Genomic DNA, 24,534 nt, shown 5'->3' on the forward strand with positions numbered 1-24,534 from the left:
CATGTCAACAGGGCAGCTTCGAGAAAAAGGAAAAAAAAAAAAAAAAAGAAAGAAAAAAACCCTGAATTCAGCACTCCTAGCTGCAGTGGAATCTATTACTGTGCTTTAACTTAGCACTGTCCTGTCTTGTTCCAGTGTAAAGTCTTTGCTGCCAATCAATGATGCAAAACTCTACTATACCTAAGCTAACAGCTTGCCCCACAAAGGTGCAAGGTGTTTGAGAATTCCAGGGCATTTCCTCTTATCGCGCAACTTTCTCCGACCGACCCATGACGAGGGTTCTTATCTCTGTTGGAAATCACTTTCCGTACACAATGCATGACAAAGAACATTTTCAAGTCTGGGTAATATATGATCGTACTAAGCAGTAACGGCGAAAAATTGTGACATGTTAAGTAAGGTATTTTTATATAGATTTAATACGATGGGCATCGGGACTTCAAATTTACAACATGCTAAGCGGGAAAATGTGTTAATAAGGAAGGTACTAACAGGTTTCACTGTATTAACATTTTTGTAGCTAAATGTGATTTCTAAAGATCCACCTTCTGGATGTTTTATTCATACAATTTTCCTTCAAGAGATTTCAGAAACTGCTTTATTAATGTACTCTATATTGTGATTCTTTAGCTATTCAAAATAAACTTTCAACGTACACACATCAAACAAAGTTTTGTACCACCCTTGTGTGTTGTTTAACTGTGTTTCTATCTTGGCCTGTCCTATGCAGATCACAAAGATGATCCTTACAATGTTTGTTATCATACCAGAATAAGTATTTATTTATTTTATGCTGTCAGTTGAACTTTCATGAATTTAAGCCTGGAGTGGAAGTGTCATAAACTAAATGCATTATTATGCTTCGACCATTATTTTAAAAACTGTTCTTCTGGACTAATACATAAATATATAGCTGTTTGTGGCAAACTGTGCACTGTTTAATTTCAAACTGGAGCCTTGCGTAAACAGTTCCACAGTTCCACCTCCAAGTCAAACATACAGCTATAACACTCGGAGTAAGATGGTGGTAATTGTGAGTGGTACAAATGACATTGCTGCAAATGAAGGTGAGGAACTAATTATGACTCTCAGAGGTAAGATTTCCAAACTACCTGACTCAAAAGTAATTGTAGTTAATGTGCCACCTAGGTATGACCTTTTAGAGGACTCATGTGTGAACAAAGCTGTACATGATGTAAATATAAAAATCAAGAGATTATGTAAGAGTTTTAGAAATGTCTATGTAGTAGATACTTTAGGTCTTGGCAGGCAAATGTTCACTAGGCATGGGTTACATCTGAATGGTAATGGAAAAGCAACTCTCTGTAGACAAATTGCTACAATTATCAACACAGATTTGCAAACTAATCTGTACTTCAGAAAACCCATACCACTAAACTGGCACATACAGGGAAACTTGCCAGAAAACCCAGACCCTTAAATCAAGATCTATGTACAAGGATCTGGGTTCCAGGGACGTTCTCAACTCATGAGTCAAACGTTACCCAATTGCAACAGTCAAGTTTTAGGGAGGAAGGAGGTCTGAGATTGCTCTTGGTAAACTATCAGAGTGTAGTAAATAAACAATTAAAATTCGGTACATTGATGGAATCTTATGAGACTGATGTGGTGATAGGAGTAGAATCATGGTTGAGAGAAGGGGTGGGTAATAGAGAAGTATTTCCAGAAGGGTACACAGTCTATCGTAGAGACCGAGGAGATAAAAAGGGAGGGGGGTGTTTATTCTGGTGAAGGAAACTTATTGTTCACATGAATGGTTTACCGATGAAAGGGATGAAATATTAGGGATAAAATTAGTTTGTCATAATATGAAGGAGGTGGGAATTATAGGAACATACAGGCCTGGAAGAGAGGAAAGAGACATGGAAATATTTGAGAAAATAATAGATTATACTCATAAAAACAATAATAATGATATGGTAATAATTGGGGGAGATCTAAACTTGCCTGAAGTTGAATGGAATGGAGCTGCAATTGAAGCTCATGAACAGAAACTGGCAAATAAGTTAATTTGGGAGGGAGGATTTACACAAGTAGTACAAGAACTGACTCGTCTCAATAACTTACTAGATGTATTCTTGGTTAAACCATGGGAAATTGTTGATAAAACTGAGGTAATTGAAGGAATAGGTGACCATAAGTGGTGGTGGTGGTGATTATTGTTTTAAGAGGAAGTACAACTAGGCAACCATCCTCTATATAACACTAATCAGAGGGAAAATATGGAAGGGGTCCGACACTTTGAAAAATGAAGACATCGGCCAAAGGAAGACAAGGGCCACGAAGGGCGTGAAAATGAAAGACTCCCTAGCCCTCGCAAACCTAATAGCGTCGGGGTCGGAAAAGAACAAGAGTTGACCAAGAGAGGTCGGATAGGATAGATGCAAGGGAGGAGCCTGGCACAAGTAAGTGGAAACAATGCCAGCACTCAGCTGAGGGCCCCGTGGTCGCCAACCCACGCTCCATAGTTCAGAGCCCCTGAGGCCCCTTTTAGTCGCCTTTTACGACAGGCAGAGTTTACCGTGGGTGTTGTTCTACCGCCCCCACCCACAGGGGGGAGGTGACCATAAGGCTGTAATAATGGATGTAGGACTGGTACCAAAAAGGCTTAATAAGAGGGTCACACAAGACAAGAAATTATACAGAAAAACTAAAGTTGATGAATTTGGGACTTACCTTAAATCACAATTCAGTTGTTGGATAAGTGAAGGGAGTAATGTGGATACACTTTGGGCTAAATTTAAAGGAATCATTTGGGAAGGAGAGAAGAGATTTGTACCTGTTAAGAAGGGTAAAATGACCTCAGACCCTGTTTATTATACAAGGGAAATAAGAAAATTAAAAAGAAAATGTAGAATAGTAAACAGGAAAATCAAAGAGGGTAGGGAGAATAGAGAAACTAGAAAACAGCTAATGAGGGAACTGAATAGAGTGAAAAAGGAAGCAAAAGAGAATTATATGAATGGCATTCTTCAAGAGGGTAATGACCACAAAGGGAAATGGAAAAAGCTGTATTCATATATTAGGAATCAAAAAGGAAAAGGAATCCAAATTCCTACAATGGTGGGAGAAGGGGGTGAACACTATTTAACAGATACTGAGAAAGCAAACCTCTTCAGTAGGGAATTCAGAGATTCAGTAGAAGATTGTCAGGACTTGGAAACCATAACAGAAGATAGAGAGGGAGAGACACATAGGGAAACAAGAAACTTCTCATTCACAAATGAAGATATTTTCAGAGAAATCCAACTGCTTCAGCAAGGAAAAGCAGCAGGAAGTGATCAAATTACTGGGGAGGTATTAAAGACGATGGGGTGGTATATAGTGCCTTATTTAAAATTTATCTTTGACTATGTCATAAATAATAGTGTAATACCAAAGGAATGGAAGGAATCTATAATAATACCAATTTATAAAGGAAAGGGTGATAAAAGGAAACCAGAGAACTACAGATCAATCAGCCTGACCAGTATAGTTTGTAAAATACTGGAGAGTTTAATAGCAAAGTACATCAGAGGGATATGTGATGATAAAAATTGGTTCATGAGGAGCCAGTATGGATTTAGAAAGAAATTTTCTTGTGAGGCACAACTGGTGGGATTTCAGCAGGACATATCAGATCAGTTGGATTCAGGAGGTCAGTTAGATTGCATAGCCATAGATCTTTCCAAAGCCTTTGATAGAGTGGAACATGGAATATTATTAAAGAAATTGGAGGGAATAGGACTGGACGTAAGGGTTATACGTTGGATAAGAACATTTCTAAATTCAAGGGTTCAGAAAGTCAAAGTAGGAAATTATATATCACAGGAAGAGAAAGTTTGGCAGGGAATTGCACAGGGTAGTATAATCGGTCCGTTACTTTTCTTAATATACGCAAATGATTTAGGGAACAATATAACATCGAAAATAAGATTGTATGCAGATGACATAATTGTTTATAGAGAAATAAATAAGATTGAGGATTGCTCAGAATTACAAAGGGACATTGAGAGTATCCAAGAATGGGTTGAAGAAAATAATATGAAGGTTAATGGAGGCAAATCAACTGTTACAACATTTACAAACAGGAGCTTTAAAACTGAATTTGAATATACTTTGGATGAGGTAGTTATCCCTAAAGATGGCAAGTGCAAATACTTAGGTGTGAGATTTGAAAGTAATTTGCACTGGAAGGGTCATGTTGATGACATTGTTGGGAAAGCATACAGATCGTTACATGTCATAATGAGGCTACTTAAAGGATGCAACAAAGAATTAAAAGAGAAAAGTTACTTAAGTATGGTTCGTCCATTATTGGAATATGCAGTGTTTGGGATCCTCACCAAGAATACCTAATAAAAGAACTAGATGGTGTGCAGAGGAAAGCAGCAAGGTTTGTAACAGGGGATTTCAGGAGAAAGAGTAGTGTATCAGAAATGTTAAAGGAACTTGGTTGGGAACCTTTAAGTAAGAGAAGGGAGAAAACTAGACTTTAGGATTATATAGAGCCTATACAGGAGAAGAAGCATGGAGAGATATCCGTGAGAGGCTTTAGTTGGAAAATAATTATATTGGTAGAACTGACCACAAGTACAAAATTAGAAGGAATTTTAGCAGAAGCGATTGGGGTAAATTTTCATTCATTGGGAAGGGCGTGAAGGAGTGGAACAGTTTACCAGGGGTAGTGTTTGATCCTTTTTCAAAATCTGTACAGATATTCAAGAAGAGAATAAACAACAACAGAGAAAATAAATGAAATGTTAGAGGGCATTCGACCAGTGCAGGATATTGTAAATAAAAAATGTGTGTGATTAAATTAATTCCATCCCCTGGTCTATGGAGTTTGGACAGCCCAAGTAGGGGACTGCCTGCAGGGGTGAAGTACAGTGGAGACTTCGAGGGCCCTGGGACCGCTACGGCAGCTGTGAAGGCCCTTCAGGAACTCTGAAAAGTGGTAACAAAAGGGGCTCTGGTTAAGACGCAGCAGGTCGTTATGCTACTTATGTTCCAAAATGGGTAAAATATAAATATGTAAATAAATTCAATGTTAATTTTAATCTTATACCAGTTGTATATTATTATTAGAAGTAATTTCACATACTGTATATGAGTTGACTATGTTTGTCAGATATTATAAGTAGAATTTTGTAAACAATATAAATTTATTAAGGATGATGTATGTGTTTAATAGAACAAATTCATCATCATCATCAGTTTTCCACTCCAGTTGCCCGGGTGTGGTTTACGAGCACTCTCCACTTCTGTCTGTCCATGTACCACTCTTCTCTCAAGACGACATCCCAGCTGATTCCTCTTGTTCCTATGTCCTCTTTCACTTGGTCCAGCCACCTCTTCCTAGGTCTTCCTACCAGTCGTTTTCCGGCCACGACTGTGTGTAGCCATTGTTTTGCTGTCCTTCCATCGTCCATTCGTTTGACATGGCCAAACCATTTCAAACGGGCCCTTGTCACTTTTTCATTCAGGGATGGGTACACACCAGCTTGCTCCCTTATTCTTTCATTCCTTACCCTGTCCCTTTTTGTCTTCTGTACCATAGTTCGTAGGAACTTCATTTCTGCGGCTTGTAGTTTGCTGTCCACTTGTTGGGTTGTTGTGCAGGTTTCTAGGCTATATGTTATTATGGGGGTGAAGTATGATTGGAATAGAATCTGCTTTGATCTTAAGGGAACTTGTTCGTTCCAGAGAAGGTTCCGAACTTGATGGTAAAACTGAGCTGATTTTTGAATGCGGTTGTTAATTTCATGCTGTATTCTGTTATCACTTGAAATAATGCACCCAAGATATTTATATTGGTCTACTGTTTCCAGTTGTGTACCTTCCAGCATTATTTTTCCTTTCTTCTTCTGCCTGTTGACAGACATAGTAACAGTTTTCGATTTATTTATTGTTAATCCGTGTGCTTTCAAATGTTCATTCCAGGTGTTCAGCCTCTCTTGGACTTCCTTCTCTGTATTTCCCCAAATTACTACATCATCTGCAAATGCAAATGCATTGATGTCCATATTGTTCTTCTGCTTAATTTCTTTCATGACTTCATCCATGACAGTGATAAAAAGTAATGGTGAAAGGGTACTGCCTTGTTGCACTCCTTTAGTGGTTTGGAACCAATCAGAATTACCGTTTAATAAAACAGATTATTAGCGTAAATTGTATAATATTGTATTCTAGGAAAATTTTCTTTGTCTCTTGTTAATTTAAAATTTAGTGCTTGACAATAATGTATTTTAGTGTACCATTTGCCACCGAGGTAGACACCTCATTTGCAAATAAAGAGATTTTGATTTGATTTTTTGATTCTGTAAGAAGCCAACAGTCGACAATAACGTTCAGTTAATAACGTACCAAATTACCCTCACCATCGTCTAATGGTAAGTGTACATAATTTCCATTTAAACATTTCATTACGATTTTTTCTCTCAATTAACAACAAACTTCTGGTTTCCTTTTACAGATTCAACTGTCACACTTCCGTTTCGACTAGAATGTCAATCAACCCACATTTCTTAACATCATTGCAGCATTGTATCAAATTGAGATGGTCCATAAAGGTACTATTAAAACATTGTTCTTCAACTTCAACTTCGTATTTTTTGATCAAACTGAACCACATCACCATATGCCATCGACTTTTGACTTATCTCTTGTAAACAAATAATTGCTGGTCACTTGACCATATTTCATTATTATTTTATTCTACATTATTTATTAAATACAATTTTTATCGTCTTTTTCGTTGTAACCGCTGGTCGGCCAACATAATTTTTTAGCAATCCTATCTCTCGTTCATAACAGACTGTTGCTTTGTTCATTTTAATTATAATAGAAGCCATCTAATGTCAATATCACTACCACTTTCACCAATTGTATATTTCCCCACTCATTGTAATATCTTTAAAACCAACTTCATTACAAGTCTCTTACCATATGTTAATTTTAGTTCAAGTCTCTCCAAGGTTTTTTTTCAAAAAAATTTGTTTTATTTCATGTATATTTAAATCAGGTGCCTGATTCTATTTTAAGGTTAAGATAATGGCTGATGATGCGTAAATTCAAGGCGAAACATGTACCATTTTAGTTAACATGCCAAAGTAAATCAAATAAGACAAGACTTATTGTATTGATTACGTGGTGAATTGAATAAATTAACTTATTGTTCCAATCCAGGTTTTTGCCAAACAAAATGTTTGGAATGTTGTTCTTGTGGTGGCTGGTACACCCCAACCTGTCTCCTCAAGGCATTGTACAATCCTGGAATACCTAATAACGTCTACAAGCAGCACAATTGACTGGTGTATTTCGGCTTCGTGGTCAGGTAAAATTAAGAAAGTGATCACAGACAGTAGTGAAGATGGGTCGCTCGCTCCACAAGTGTTACGGTGCACAGCAGAGCTAAACAGTTTGCGAGTGAAGGTTTATACGTTTCGGAAAGCAATATTTTAATGTGTAAATTTTGTAATGTTCGTATCGAGTGGGAGAAAGGACATACTGTATCAAAACATTTTAAAAATAAGGAACATTCAGAATGTAAATTTAGCACTCCAACAGTGAAACGGCAGGCAAGAATAGAACTCTCATTATATATGAAAAAGTAAGCTAAGAGCAAAAAAATTGAATTTATTCACGAAACAATAATGATGCTACTCAAAGCCAACATACCGCTGGAGAAGGTAGCGACCCTGCAGTTTGGAAATGGCTTCAAAAGTATGTACCAGGTATGTACAGTAGTATCAATTAAACCTCCACAATCAACGATCAGTGATAGTAATTAAACCTTTAATGATTAATTTTAGAATTTCATTCAAGCGAAATTAAAGTGATACGGCATTATCTATTTCGCGAAATAATGCGAAAATTAGTATCCTTCACGCAAAATCGTTCAAAAATTAATGTGAAAAAATCATGCTATATGGCTAATAAGACAGGCATGAGGAAGTTTTCAAAAAGGAATTATGATGGGTGGAAAATGGTAAATAAAAACAAACAAACTGTGAGTTTAAAGCAAATGTTGAGGAATTTAAAAACAGGAGGTGCAGGTTGGAAAGAAATCGAGTTAGAAATGGTTGTGGAAGTAAGGAGAAATTGAAGGAACTTACTAGGAAATTGAATCTAGCAAAGAAATCAGCTAAGGATAACAAGATGAAAAGCACAATTGGCAGTCATACAAATTTTAGGGAAAAATGGAAGGGTATGTATAGGTACTTAAGGCAGAAACAGGTTCCAAGAAGGACATTCCAGGAATAATTGAAGAACAAGGGGAGTGTGTATGTGAGGATCTACAGAAGGCAGAAGTATTCAATCAGCAGTATGTAAAGATTATTGGTTACAAGGATAATGTCCAGATAGAGGAGGTGACTAATACTAATGTAGTATTGAAATTTACCTATGATAACAAAGACATTTACAATTAGATACTAAAGTTGAAAATTAGAAAAGCAGCTGGAATTAATAATATTTCTGGGGATACACTAAAGACAATTTTACCATAACTGAAGTACTTATTTGATTGCTGTTTGCTAGAGGGAGCTACACCAAATGAATGGAGTTGCTTTAGTAGCCTCTGTTTGTAAAAAGGCTGATAAACATAAAGCCGAAAGTTACAGGCCAGTCAATTTGACGTTTTGCATGCAAGCTTTGGAAAAGCATTATTTCTGATTATATTAGACATGTTTGAGAAATTAACACAATTCAGACAGTTACCGAGAAAACTCTTGTTCGCCTGGCCGAGCGTTGTGGACATGTCCTCAGTTATCTCGTCTTAGCCGCAGACTGAATTTTAGTGCTAGCTTTTGGGGATATACAAAACTATTGGAAGGTCATGGGTGATAGAATTCTGTCGTGGATGGTTTTGCACAGTCGGTAGTCGCATTTCTTTCTGATTATTCTTCATTTCATAGTTTTCCTTTGGATTTCCTGACGACATGTGTGCAAAGTTTAGAGAGCCATAGTGTCTGCAACATGGGGCACCCGGGGATTAGGCATGTTTTAGACAGGGATGAAATTATTCATGAATTATGTGCTGATACAGGTGCAAAATGTCTAAATGATGGTGAATATTTAGAGTTTGATGATGAAATATCTTGTTGCAGAATTGTTTTAAGTGATGATGAGGATACAGCCTTATCATCACGGCGTGGAACTGCCATGGTACAAAATGAATCCGATAATTGTGTTATGAGTGTAAATAGTGAACGTAGGCAGGAAGATTTTGAAGGTATTCCCAGTATAAAGGTATAGCGTAATGGAGTTAAAAACATAGGTAAAGTAGCAGCACTTCTATTCAGTGAGCATTTTTTTGAGCATGTAGTTGAGCTAGACAAACTTATTCTATCAGCAGAATTCACAGTCACATTCTCATAACATATTCCCCAAAATACTGAAATGGACAAATGTCACTAGCAGAGAAATTAATTTTTTTTTGCTTTATGTATATCGATGCGGCAGGTGAAGAAGAAGAAGGAGGGAAGGAGGTCAACCGATCTCATAATATTTCTGCTATTTGGATTATCACACCAGAGAAGAGTACTAGGACTACTGAAGAAGGCCGCCAGAAAGAAACACAGTAGTCCTTACAAAGTTACTAAGTTCTGACACTTTATTTGTATGCATGCACTCCACCCTGAAGATAGAGAGTGGCTGGGAACAAGGCTAGTGCATGGTGCGAAGGAAATCTGGTCTGCAATGTGTTAATATCTGCTTTGACAGAAAGCAGTTTGGGTTTAGGAAAGGTTTTTCCACTGCAGCCTAACTTGTAGGATTCCAGCAAGATATAGCAGATATCTTAGATTCAGGAAGTCAAATGGACTGTGTCGTGATTGACCTGTCTAAGTCATTTGATAGGGTAGATCATGGGAGACTACTGGCGAAAATGAGTGCAACTGGACTAGGCTAAAGAGTGACTGAATGGGTTGCTGTATTTCTAGAAAATAGAACTCAGAGGATTAAAGTAGGTGGATCTTTATCTGACCCTGTAATAATTAAGAGGGGAATTCCTCAAGGCAGTATTATTGGACCTTTATGTTTTCTTATAATTATATATATCAATGATATGAGTGAAGAAGTGGAATCAGAGGTAAGGCTTTTTGCAGATGATTTTATTCTGTACAAAGTAATAAATAAGTTACCAGATTGTGAGCAACTACAAAAAGACCTCGACAATGTTGTGAGATGGACAGCAGGTAATGGTATGAAGATAAACGGGGTTAAAAGTCAAGTTTTGAGTTTCACTAATAGGAGAAGTCCTCTCAGTTTTAATTACTACGTTGGAGTGAAAGTTTCGTATGGGGATCAATGTAAGTACCTAGGTGTTAACATAAGGAAATATCTTCATTAGGGCAATCACATAAATGGTATTGTAAATAAAAGGTACAGATCTCTGCACATGATTATGAGGGTATTTAGGGGTTGTAGTAAGGATGTAACAAAGAGGGCATATAAGTTTCTGGAAAGACCCCAACTAGAGTATGGTTCCAGTGTATGAGATCCTCACCAGAATTACTTGATTTGAGAACTAGAAAATATCCAAAGAAAAGCAGCTTGATTTGTTCTGGGTTATTTCCCGCAGAAGAGTAGTGTTACAAAAATGCTGCAAAGTTTGATCTGGAAAGACTTGGGAGAAAGGAGACAAGCTGCTCGACTAAGTGGCGCGGAATGACATTAGTAGACAAATTTGAGCAGTGTTTTTAAAAGTAGGAAAGATATGAAGATAAAGTTCGAATTCTAGACGACAAATTGTGGGAAACATCTGTTTAAAGGAAGAGGAGTTAGGGATTGGAATAATTTACCATGGGAAATGTTCATTAAATTTCCAAATTCTTTGCAATTATTTAAGAAAAGACTAGCTAAAAAAAAGATAGGGAATCTGCCACCTGGATGACTGCCCTAAACGCAGATCAGTGGTGACTGATCGATGATCATCATCATCACCATCCTGGTCCTTTATTTTACTGCAGAGTTTAGTTAATCATCTTTAATGGTATTTTATGAGATTTTTGTAGGTTAGATGAAAACTTTATTTAATAAATTATCCTAATGGTACTATTATTTTAAAATCTTTCCTTCTTCTTCTTCACATTTTACTATTTTATTATTACATAGGTTTTAATGTTTACTGGTGGTTCATCGTCTAAAAGTATGTTCCCCTTTTGGACAACATGTATCCTCCACTCCTTTATTTTCCTAATTTTGGATTATTTTTTGGGCCTACCTTTTATGCTATCCTTCTACTACTTCATCATTTAGTTTCTGATGTGGCTGTTGAAGCGAATGGCATTGAAGTTCACTGTTCTAGTAATTACATAATATTATTTGTTCAATCGGGAAAAATGCAATGTAATGTGCTTTTCTACACGGAAATATAAGATTCTCTTCTACTGTAACTTAATTTCCAATATTCCCATAGGCTAAACACTGCTGAACCTATAACGTTTCGAGTAACCATCGAATGATAACCAATTCGAACGGTGCACACTTTACAACAATACATGGGTGAAACTAGCCAATTATGAACATCAGCAGAAGCTACACAAACCGCATCACAACTCTGACGAGCAGGTTGTCTACTGAACAATTTTACACAAACCAAGATAATTCTGACGAGCGGGTTGCCTACCCAACAAATTATTATTTTTATATATTATTAGGTAAACCAGGCCACGCTTTGCTGTGGCTCAGTCTGATATGAAATTAATGGGTAAGTAAATAAATGTATTTCAGCAAATATGAGATCAATCGCACTTTTGAACATCCAAATTAAATTATTGTTGTCATGTAACATTTTTTGCAATGACAACGATATGCCTTCTGATTCCAGTAGAGATTTGGCAGCGTGCATTCAATGGATCACTTTCATCTTCGATGAAATAGATTTTGAAAAATTTATGATTATTGCTGGGAAAAGGAAGCAAAGATTAATGATCTGTGGTAAATTTGTGCCTGAATTTTAAATATCAGCATAAATGCCCTGCTATAAAGTTAGCGCCGAATGAAGTAATCTGAAAACAGGAATTGTAATTTCTTATGTTTTTGAGGAAATGTTTTGAATCATCAGTAATTCCTTTTAACAAACTTTTCAGCGGTTCTTTTGGCTGCTCAAGTTCAGGTAGCTTCACTTTTCCACTAGCACAGCACATTCCCGGGGTTTCTCCTTTAAAATTCATTGCTGTGCAGTGCGGACAAACTCTGCCATCTTTCTGATTTGAACTAATTTACATGAGATAATGTATTGAATATCCGGTTGGTATGAAAAAGCAATTCGGTGATATGAAGTTTGATCATTCAGAAATTGCAAGTGCATATGTCTTCACTGTCGATCTAATTGTTCTTGGCGTTGTTGAGAAGATTGTGCTGCACTTCTTCTCGATTCAACTTGTAAGATTTCAAGTCTTTCTTCCCGCTGATCTGCTGATTCTTCTGCTCACCTTTGAGAATTCTGACTCTTAACACGTTAATTGTTGTCTAAACGTTCTTGATCAGTGCAGTTTGACATCCAATGACGTTCTGTGATTGTATGTCGAGAATGGCGGCCTAATGTTTGAACATGGGCGTGGCATTACAGATGATTAATGAATGTGGTACTATGACTTAAAACTAAAGGCTACTGTACTATGACTAAGAATCTTTTATTATTACTTCAGAATATGAAGCTCGATCATTCACATATTGCAACTGGGTATGTCTTAGCTGTTGATCTAATTGTTCTTGGAATTGTTGAGACTACTGTGCTGCCCTTCTTCTTCTTCTCCTCGATTCAACTCATAAAACTCGTACTATAGCTGGCGAAAACACAGACGTCGATCAACTACCTTCAGAGTTTTGCGAGCACAGGACACATTTATTCACATTTATTTACATTTACAATAACAGGCGATGAGTTGCCTAGTTATATGAAAGTACATAACAGACAATGAGTTGCCTCATTACATGAACCTCCTAGAAGGAAAGATCCTTCATAAAACATGGTGGTGTGTTTCCATCCTCCTATATACAGCAATTCCTACAGGACTGTAAGTCATTGTCGCTCGTAATTAAATTAATTCCATAAAGTTACTCATTATTAAAAAATCTACCTATCTGATTTCGTTCAAACCACTTCCTAAACACGCTCATATTTGAATGCAATGTTGTGTCAACATTTCAAGTCAATCGACCGATTACTTTTAGAGTTTTGCGACCACAAACATATTTTTATATACTGTATAAAGAATAACACCGATGTGTTTTGGGGCTGGGGGAGGGGGTCTATCTGAAATGAGCGTGGTACCAAGCTCGATAGCTGCAGTTGCTTAAGTGTGGCCAGTATCCAGTATTTCGGGAGTATCCAGTATCCAGTATTCGGGAGATAGTGGGTTAGAGCCCCACTGTCGGCAGCCCTGAAGATGGTTTTCCGTGGTTTCCCATTTTCACATCAGGCAAATGCTAGGGCTGTACCTAAATTAAGGCCACGACTGCTTCCTTACTACTTCTAGCCCTTTCTTGTCCCATCGTCGCTGTAAGACCTATCTGTGTCGGTGCGATGTAAAGCAAGTTGTAAAACAAAAACAAAACAAAAAAAAATAGCGTGGACAAAAAACAGATACCATAACCAGGCAATCAGGATACGCCATATGGAAGATCGACACCATTTTGGTGGATGGAAAGGCACCCTTTTGGAAAATGCGCGTAAAGTGGCAAATATTCTTGGCACTGAAAATTTCACCATGCTCCTAGGAGGCCAAAATGATATGTGGGGAAAAAAAAAAGTAATTCAAGATACAGTATTATTTAAATATTGTTTTAAAAACTAATTATGAGGCTGTTATCCACTGTGATCATTATGCAATGCCAGCTGTCACTTTTGCCCCCCCCCCCTCTCTCTCTCTCTCTCTAACAAGAAGTTTGAATCCTCACATGGGAATACATCTTGGGAACTTCAGGTTTACCACAAGACTAAATTTTTAAATGCTTACCTCCTCCTCTATGTAGTGGCTCACCAGCAATCACAGCATCCAATATCTTGAATTTAACATTACGGATGGGCTCCTCACAGAGGGGACCTTCACGAGTACCCCACTGGAAGCCCTGAACAATTGAGTCTTTAACAGAGTTCAGCAGCCCCTTGTCCACCTCAGAAGGGAGTGTGTCATCTACCAAGATGTTAGGGCCTGTAGGGTCTGGCCCAAATGCCCAAATTGAACGAGCAGCCAGAAGATCCCAATCATACTTTGTCTGGAAGAACTCTCCCAGTCGCTTTCTGCGATAGAGAAACATACATGTAAAGTAAAAATAAAAAAAAATAAAAAAAACACAAAAAACATTTTGAGCCAATCCCAACAATATTTACACTAGCCATTTTTTTTACCAAAGTTTAATCATACCATCCCAGGTAGGTTTTTGGCAAAGCTGGGACAGAAAACGTCTAGAACTGTGAAGATAATGGCCATGCCCATGCCTAGATATACAAGGTGTATGGGTTAAAGGTATAATAATTTATTATTTAATAATTTGAGAAGTAGTGGAGATATTTACTTGCGGTTTGTTTCTACAAGTACGGTAAATCAAAATGTTTGTTTACATACTTAATAAACCTCGATATGTGCACCATTAGTGGCGCGACAGACATCTAATCGGTATTCCACTTCTCTCCAAGTGTTCTGCAGCATTGTAGGCATAACATTTGCTATATCTGCATGAATGCGATGACGCAGATCTGGTAGATCACGAACTGGTGTCTGGTACACTTGATTCTTGACAAACCCTCACAGGAAAAAATCAAGTGGCGTAATGTCGGGGCTTCTAGGGGGCCAAGCAATTGATGGACTACCTCTCCCAATCCAGCGATCTGGGAACTCACGATTCAAGAAATCCCTCACAACTTCCACATAATGGCATGGTGCACCATATTGCTGAAAGATCATGTCACGAGGACGTTGTGGCACAACATACTGCTCCAACACGTCTAGGTAACGTGTTCCATTAACTATAGGCTCCGCGAAGAAGAATGGGCCAATAATCCTGTCCTTCAATAATCCACACCACACATTCCCTTTCGGAGAGTCCAGTTCCAACTCTATCACTATGTGGGGGGGGGGGGAGTGGTTCAGATCCCCATATGCGGCAATTGTGCTTGTTTACCGTGCCGGAAATATGGAATGTAGCCTCGTCCGAGAAACAGACCGAGTCAAGGAATGCTTCGTTTCCATCAATTTTTGCCAGAATTGTCTCCGCGAATGCCTTCCGCAGCGGCCTGTCCTGAGGTTTGATTTTCTGACGAAGCTGCAGTTTGTATGCCCGTAGGCAAACCTTTTGTGGACAACTTCGTGTACTGTCGAACGAGGTAACTGTAACTGCCTAGTTGTTTGTCAAATTGACTTGCGAGGGCTCTGCTTGAAGGACTCACGGATTAAATCAAGAGTAGCCTCTGAAATTGCATGCTTGGCGTGGCGGCCCGACATCGACAGCACGGTCCCAGATTCTCGAAGGCGCCAATCCCATTTCTTGAATGTTACGTAAGTGGGAACATCATCAGTTGGTAACAGTTCATACTCACGCCGAAATCTACGTTGTACTAGTGTAACGGATTTTATCTCCATGAGCGAAAGGACACAGAACACCTTCTGCTGTGGATCCACATGGTTACCGTCGCGCTTCTAGTGAAGAATGCAGTTACGCGCATGCGCATGTGGTACCACCACCACCGCAAGCGTACACAGAAAACATTTTGAGTTACCCTAGTTGTAGAAACAAACCATCAATAAATATCTCCATTATTTCTCAAGTTATTAAATTTTATATTATTATACCTTTAACCTGGACACCTTGTATATTCTGTTTGTGTAGCCATCAAGAGATGGAACACTGGGCACATCTTACAACATTTTCTGCAAATAATTGAAAAAGTTTCTTGAATGGAACACACTTGTTCAAGTTCATTCTAAGCAGCTTGAAAGTGATTGTAATGTTGATTCAATGTCAGTGGATAGTAAATTTTTTGATGAAAGTGATTACAGTGATGAGGATGTTCATCTGAAAATAACTTCAGAGACAGAAGTGAGGTAAATGCAAATCATACTACAGGGTATAGCATAACAGCACAAACTTCTAGTAACAGAGTCAGATCATAATTTTATTTTCAGGGAATTTCCATTTAGATGTGCTGTGTTCGGTCATAGGAAATTTATGGTATGCCATAAGGAGAACAAGGAAATGTGACTTCAACATAAATTAAATACAAATTCAGTATCAAGACTGTCATGAACATTTGCACCTAAATCAGTTCTCTCCAGCGTAAACTTTTTAGTCACATAATCATCAAACAAGTGGCACTTCAACCATTGTTAAATCCTTTCTTTCCTCCATCGCATGCTAGCCATGCTAGCCATTTTAACCGCCCAATTCTTCTGTTTCAACTAAATTTATCCACATATTCAATGACATAACACTGGTCTGAACCAAAAAATATGTCCTCGCTTGCTGTCATTGACCTTATGGGGCGAGCTGGTACTTTTTTTTTTTTTTTTTTTTTGCTAGGGGCTTTACGTCGCACCGACACAGATAGGTCTTATGGCGACGACGGGATAGGAAAGGCCTAGGAGTTGGAAGGAAGCGGCCGTGGCCTTAATTAAGGTACAGCCCCAGCACTTGCCTGGTGTGAAAATGGGAAACCACGGAAAACCATCTTCAGGGCTGCCGATAGTGGGATTCGAACCTACTATCTCCCGGATGCAAGCTCACAGCCGCGCGCCTCTACGCGCACGGCCAACTCGCCCGGTCGAGCTGGTACTATGCTGCCGGTTACGTAATGACCTTGCTAGCTCTTTAAACCGCCAAATTCTTCAGTTTCAACCAATTACCAAATTTATCCACTATTACACTAGTCTGAATCAAACAAACATGTTCTTGCTCATTGCTTGCTGACAAATATGGACAGAAATGTTGTGCGGCAACTAAACTTCTAAAAGTGGAGGAACCAACACTCAGAAAATGTTATGCTTAAAAATAAACACTGTAATAATTAGCTCTTAAGGAAAAAAAAAGAGATTTTATTGAAAGGATGGAATATGTAATGAGGAAGAAGTTCACTCACTTCATGGTCCAGTGGAGGAATGTGTTTAAGAGCCTGGTTAGATTCGCAGCTCATTACTGAATGGAAGTTTTGGCTGGCACATTTTGAAAATATGCATCAATAGGAAGAAAAGCAAATTTCTTTATATGCTCATGTGTCATCATGAGTGTAAAATAATTTGATGTGAAAAACCAGGTATATGACACACGCACAGAATAATTTCACAAAATCGTCTTGGGTATTACGAACAATCAGATATTCATTTCAGCGCAGAAATTGCTGTGTTTATCAACAAACTATTTTATGTTTTTCAGCAGCAATTACACTAATGCATTATGTTTGTGTATAGATACTGCAATAGTCAAGTTTACATGTGCACTATTTGCATAAGTATTTCAATGTTTCATCAGCTTTATGCATGCATATAGCATGCACAGCATTATTCTATCACTGGTATAGATATAAGCAGTGACCTGCTCAGAGATGGCACTACCGCCTCACATCCCAGCACTGCCGAACATGCTGGGATTAAGAATAATGGGTTCTCATGTCAATTGGTGAAGACAAGAACATCTGAAAACTGAATTGCATTAACTACCGTACTTGACACCTCATATAATTTAGTTCTCACTAATAGATGGTTTGCAGCAAAAAAAAGTCTTACCTATGTCCAGCAGGGTATTTTTTTTATTTTTTTACAATTTGCTTTAAGTCACCAGAGTACATTCATATTGACCATGTAATTAATTTCTCACAAAATTGTTGTTCACACTATGCAGGACTCCACTACTGTAAACTACTGCATTTAAAGAAATCCGAAATGACAGGCTGTTTCACATTCCTCATCAGACAAACACATAAAGATCTGACTGCATTGAGATTCACTGCTATAGTTACGACAGTGCTTGGAAAGTAGGACAATGTGTCGAAACAAGACAATGAAGAGTTATTTTAGTTTTAAGAAGCTGCCTGATAGTTACAGTATTGCCATTTAAATCCTTTTGGTATGCACACTACCTAGATTTTCTTGGTGTTCAGTTCCCACCCAGTTCCCGGAGTTGCAATTGATGATCATCATGTATGTTCCGTATTGATTTTAACTAATAAAATTATTATACTTAGATGAAGAAGGTCTCACAGACTGAAACATGTTCTAATATATGTATTTATATCTTACTAAGTACTGAATGGTGGCAATATTAAACATCACAATTAAAGGAATAATTATTTTATTTCACAGAGTTGCTCAACAAACCCACCCCTCAGGTAGGCACACAGCTTACACAATAGGAAAGCTCAATAATCTTCATATGGCAGTGACAGATGGTCCCAAGTACTTTTGTGTTTGGATTATCGTATTACCAGAGAAAAAGCACACCGCTGGGGTCCAGACATGCAATCGTAATTGTTAATGAAATTGTTAACGAAAATATTGTTAAATTGAGAGGAATTTTACATTGAATTAATGGAATTAATGCCGGAACCAGAATATTTTATTGTTACAAAGGGCATTATCATTGTGTTGGTAATTGTCATACGGAGAGTTCACTGTACATAGAGAAAAACATGCTTATTTATGTTACAACAACAAAGGAGAGGAGAAGAAGCAGAAGGGCCTATTGTTTCAATTTTCTTTTCAACCAACAACAACAACACAAATCCAGAGGAGGATATAACAACAATGTCAACAATTTGAGCTTAAAACTTCATAAATAACTGGGAGAAGGAGTTCCCATTCACAAGACCTGCCAGTCTTTACGCATCTTTCATAATATAATTAAGAAGCCTGAGCTTCCACATGGATATCTAAATCCCAACTTTAACTCTCAATATAACTTTCAATGGCCAAATTGGCCTAGACTCCACAACCAGGTACCTCAAAACATTAAAAACTTATCAGCTTTTACACCCCGTAACACTCGCTACCCTTAATTCAGATGGTAGCCACAACACAAAATGTGGATCGAAGGATCCAGAAGAAACAGGAGCCAAAGCTTATACTACATGGCCAAGAAAGAGAAAAGTAAAAACTTAATAGAAGGGCCAAGAATAAAATAGAATGGTATGTTGAACCCACTCAAGTAATCTGTGACATGACTTGCCATCCATAGAACCTAATGGGCCAGAAGGCTCAATGACACAGGAGAGCAAATTACAGACCAACATGCAAGATTAATGAATTGTGAAAATTTAGAAAAACTTTGTCAAAAAAAAAAAAAAAAAAACAAGGGAAACAAGGGTTCACACTCACACACTCTTAAGAAATTACATGACACTCATCAGGGTGGTTACAATCCATCCAAAGACAGCCTAGAAACCTACATGTTACAAATTAAATGAAGTGAAATGAAATAGCGTATGGCTTTTAGTGCCAGGAGTGTCCGAGGACAAGTTTGGCTCGCCAAATGCAGGTCTTTTGATTTGATACCCGTAGGCGACCTGCGCGTTGTGATGAGGATGAAATGATGATGAAGATGTCACATACACCCAGCCCCTGTGCCAGCGAAATTAACCAATTTTGGTTAAAATTCCTGACCCTGCCAGGAATCGAACCTGGGACCCCTGTGACCAAAGGCCACTTAGCCATGGAGCCGGACATTAAATGAAGTGGAAATATCCTACATTAAAAATACAGGTAAATGCGACTTCACCTGATCCATTATATGCCAGAGGAGAACGCTGGTATCTTCCCATCACCACACACAAGTAAGTTCACAAGATAGAGAAAGGTCTTGCCGCCTACCTTAGATGAGGCCCCAGCTTGCTAATAGCAGATAAATACATACATGAAGTCCACGATTACCCCTATTTATAGGTGCCAGCTGGGCGATGATTGGCTGGCTTAATTTGAAATACCAATAATGGTAACTTAGAAACTGAAGACGTGAGCTTTCTTGTGCCAACCCCTAAACCGTTACAATACTCTACTAAATTGTTGTACACAACCCAAGACCCTAAGTGGCATTCCAAAACCAAATGTAGTGACATCAGCAAATAATTAAGAATTATAAATTTCATTGAACTGAGAATAACATATGAGTAACAACACAGTAAAGGTTTCCACCTATTCAATACAAAATATATTCACAATATTTTAAAATTACATGGAACTAGTTTCGACCCATCTAGGGGTCATCATCAGCCACATCAAAGCAAAGATCACTCTTGACGAAATTCTAAGAACATGTTAATTTTAACAGTAAGATTTTTATGGAATAACAAGTGAATGTGGTAAATGAAAAGAGATGTTAGTATGGGACAGGTGAGTAATAGCTAATAAATATACAAGGAATACACATAAGAAGTTTGGAACAAAGTATAAAAGGGGCTTAGTGTTGTAAAAATTATATAATGATGTAGCTTACCTGGCAAAACAGAAAGCCTTTCAATATCTAGGCCTAAAATTAAAAATAGCCAAATTACGCAAAGACGTCGATTTCCTAAAACAATGTATATCACTTAACTTGACACCTAATTTTCTAAGAAGCAATAAAAAGAAACATCGGATTTCACCTCAAACCATCAAAACTCAAAACAAGACCAACAAAATATGGTTAAGAGACAAAATTAAATTTGTATAGGAAGAAATCTTTTTTCAATAAGAAATTATACGACGCTCACCTCGCAGTGACTAAACTACTTTCAAACGCACAATGGACACTTTTCTATCAACGAGTAGAGAACAAATTATTCTACAAACTAGCCAGAAAACAGTCAAATTTAGAGAATAAACTCAACAGGCTAAAAAACTGCCAACTACATAACCAACAAACTAGAAACTCCAATAGTAACACGTTCGATCGTACGCAGTTTCATCCAGCCATCGTAAATCTATCAAACACGCCCTTAAGTGAAAGTGAACACTTAACTGTATCCAAAGGACCGAAATACAACTGGCCAAAACTTGAACAGCCTCAACATAGCCGCTACTATGATCACAGAATCAGAGCAAGCTATTAGCAAAATGCCGGAAGATACGCAAAATGAGGTTAGAATCGATGTTAAAAGGAAACTGACTGATATCCTCCACAACTTAACTAACCCCGCAAATAACCTCATTAATAGAGAAAAAACAGCTGAACAAAAGCGCATATACGCCCTCAAGAAGAAAATTAAAGACAACGAACTCATCGTAACCAAAGCTGACAAAGGCAATGCAACAGTTATCATGGATAAAAAAGTATATATTGAAAAAACAAAAAACTTTTTCACAGAAGGCTCATTTTCCATAATTAAAAAAGACCCCACCCAAAAAATTCAAAAACTACTTAAACAAACTCTTAAAAACACTTCATTTTTATTTCCCGAACAAGAAAAATCCAAACTCATACAAATGAACCCAGGACTCCCCACTGCTAAAGCACTTCCCAAAATACACAAAGCCGGAGTTCCCATCCGCCCAATTATCAACTATAGACCAAGCCCCTTATACAAAATATCACAATTCATCCAACGTTTCTTAAGGAAAAAATATCAATTTTTATCCAAAAAGTCTATTAAAAACACATCAGAGCTAGTAGAAAAACTTAACAAGTTCAATTTGCAACCTAATCACTCTATCCACTCTTTCGATATTGTAAACATGTACCCAAGCAAAGAAGTATCAAAATTAATTCCGATAATTATAAACAATTTAAACAAAAACAGCCACTTAAGCAAACTAGAGATACAAGACTTTATCACAGTATTGAAACTAATCCTCAATAATAACTTTTTCACTTTCGACAATGTCATACATCAACAAGATGGTTTGGCAATGGGGTCACCGGCCTCAGGTATCTTAGCAGAAATATACCTGGATTTCATCGAATACACCAAAATTGACAATGAATTTGAAAAAATTCTCTTTTGGGCCAGGTATGTTGACGACGCCTTTGTAATCATGAATGAGAAATCAATTAACGCATCCACCACCCTCTTAAGACTCAACAATATTGATCCTCATATCAAATTCACACTAGAATCCGAATCAAATCTAAAAATCAACTTTCTAGATTTAACCATCACTAGAAACTCAGATTCTTTCAGTTATAAAATATTCAGAAAACCCACTCAAACAGCCTCCACCATTCGCCAAGATTCAGTGCACCCCCAGTCCCACAAACGAGCCACATACAACAGCCTAGTTCACCGAGCCTTCAGCATACCTATGTCCAGGAAAGATCTAAAGAACGAACTCAACACAATCCGCGGAATCGCAAAATTCAACAGCTTCAGCAACCATTTTATAGAAAGGATAATCAATAAACATAAATATCGCCCCAAAACTACCCTCAAAACAGAAACAACTAAAGCTCTAACATTTTCCACATTCACGTTCAACAATGATATCTACAAGTTAACCAATATCTTTAAGAAACAAGGCGTTAAAATAGCCTTCAAAACCAACTATAAGAACAGGAACGTTTTACACAATACTTCACACATCAACAGGACCAGCAGTTTTTTTAAATCAGGAGTTTATGAGATCAAATGTAACACCTTTGGAAAAACCTACATCGGGCAAACCGGTAGAAACTTCAATATCAGATACCACGAGCACACTAACGCAATAAAATACAACAAGTTTTCAGCCATCGGCCAACACGTGCAAGATTATAACCATAATTTCACCAATATTGAACAAGACATGGACATCCTCGTATTAGCAAACAAGGGCTCTTTACTCGACATAATGGAAAATTACTACATACACCTAGACCAATACTTTAACGCCAGTCACAATCTCAATGAAATCTCAGAGAAACCCAACATACTCTTCGATCTATTTATCACTTTCCTCAGAAACAATAATGCAGCCAACCAAAACTCAATCCTAAATTTAATCAAAGGTACTTTTTTGAGACAATTGCCCTTTCTCCCGCACCCTTCAACCCCACCTTAAGCCCTCTTCCCCTCCTAAACCACCTCCACACTTCCTAAGCCATATATAATTTTATATGTGTCATTTCACATTGCATTCTTCATTATAAGGACTTACTGTTTTCCATGATTATATAATTTTTACAACACTAAGACCCCTTTTATACTTTGTTCCAAACTTCTTATGTATATTCCTTGTATATTTATTAGCTATTACTCACCTGTCCCATACTAACATCTCTTTTCATTTACCACATTCACTTGTTATTCCATAATAATCTTACTGTTAAAATTAACATGTTCTTAGGATTTCGTCAAGAGTGATCTTTGCTTTGATGTGGCTGATGATGACCCCTAGATGGGTCGAAACTAGTTCCATGTAATTTTAAAATATTGTGAATATATTTTGTATTGAATAGGTGGAAACCTTTACTGTGTTGTTACTCATATGTTATCAGCAAATAAACTTGAAAATCAAGAATTCTTCAAAAAGTTCAGCGTATTTCCTTAAGAGTTCACCGTCCTCAGGCATTAACCCAATCGCATCATATGACGACCCTAGCTCGTCATAGTTACTCGTGGCATATGAATCAAATGACGAGCTCTGCTCGCGGTGATGCACAGCTGTACCTCAATCCATATAGTTCAGTCACTAACCCACAGACGCCACTTGTATGCATTCTGAGCTGAAGTTTACACATGTGGCTTCGGTTTTTTCCCTTTCACCAGGTTCTCGCACACTTCCGGAACAAGAGATAAGAGAATCTTTATTCACATAATTTCGCTCTTGTCAGTTGCCATCACGGCGTCAAGCAGATATGCTGGTGTTGATGAAGAAGGAATACGGAAGCTAATAGATAGTGTTCTGGAGAGCGATATTGAAGGCAGTGATGTTTGTGACGACGAAATAGACCCTGAAGTCCTTAGTTCGAGTACTAGCGATGCGTATAATAGTTCTGATGACACGGAAAGAGAAGCAAATAATGACGGTGTGCCGAGTCTTTCGAAACGAGCTCGTACCTCGGTACAGACTAACTTGACTGACTGGAACTGGACAAAAAGTGACAATAAACCTGTTGTACATAAGTTTAGTGAATACAGTGGAGTTAGTGAAAATTTATTGAAAAAGTTTGATACGCAGCCACTAACTAAACTCTCAGTTTTTTGTGAATACATGAACCCTTTGTTTGACAAAATATCTGTCGAGACAAATTCATATGCAGCAAAACAGTTGAGCAATCCTGACAGAAAAAAGTTGAAAGACGATGACAAATGGTTTGAGACTACACCTGACAAAATTAGGGCATATTTTGCGTTAGTTATACTAATATTACAAGTGCGAAAGTCAAGAATACAGTTATACTGGAGTAAAAATAGGTGTATAAACACTCCTATTTTTTGTGAAACCATGAGCAGGGGAAGATTTATTATAATTTCACGATTTTTACATTTTGTTGACGATGAACAAGTTGATAGTAGTGACAAACTAAGAAAGATCAGGCCTATAATACAACATTTCTGCTCCAAATTTTCAGAATTATATTTACCTTCACAAGACATTGCTCTAGATGAAAGTCTAATGAAATTCAGAGGCCGCCTTTCATATGTCC

General features: G+C 37.6%; 1 protein-coding gene across 3 annotated transcripts in view; it reads right to left on the reverse strand.

The window, feature by feature from the left end:
* The window catches only part of LOC136873888 (116 kDa U5 small nuclear ribonucleoprotein component), a 398,344-nt gene that overhangs the window by 35,370 nt on the left and 338,440 nt on the right, over positions 1 to 24,534 (reverse strand). For all 3 annotated transcript variants that reach the window (XM_068227586.1, XM_067147207.2, XM_067147208.2), the window contains one exon: positions 13,968 to 14,251. In XM_068227586.1, coding sequence (XP_068083687.1) covers positions 13,968 to 14,251 — 284 coding nt within the window. The remainder of the gene's footprint in view (positions 1 to 13,967; positions 14,252 to 24,534) is intronic.

This window comes from Anabrus simplex, chromosome 5 (genome assembly GCF_040414725.1).
Source record: "Anabrus simplex isolate iqAnaSimp1 chromosome 5, ASM4041472v1, whole genome shotgun sequence".
Lineage (NCBI taxonomy): Eukaryota > Metazoa > Arthropoda > Insecta > Orthoptera > Tettigoniidae > Anabrus > Anabrus simplex.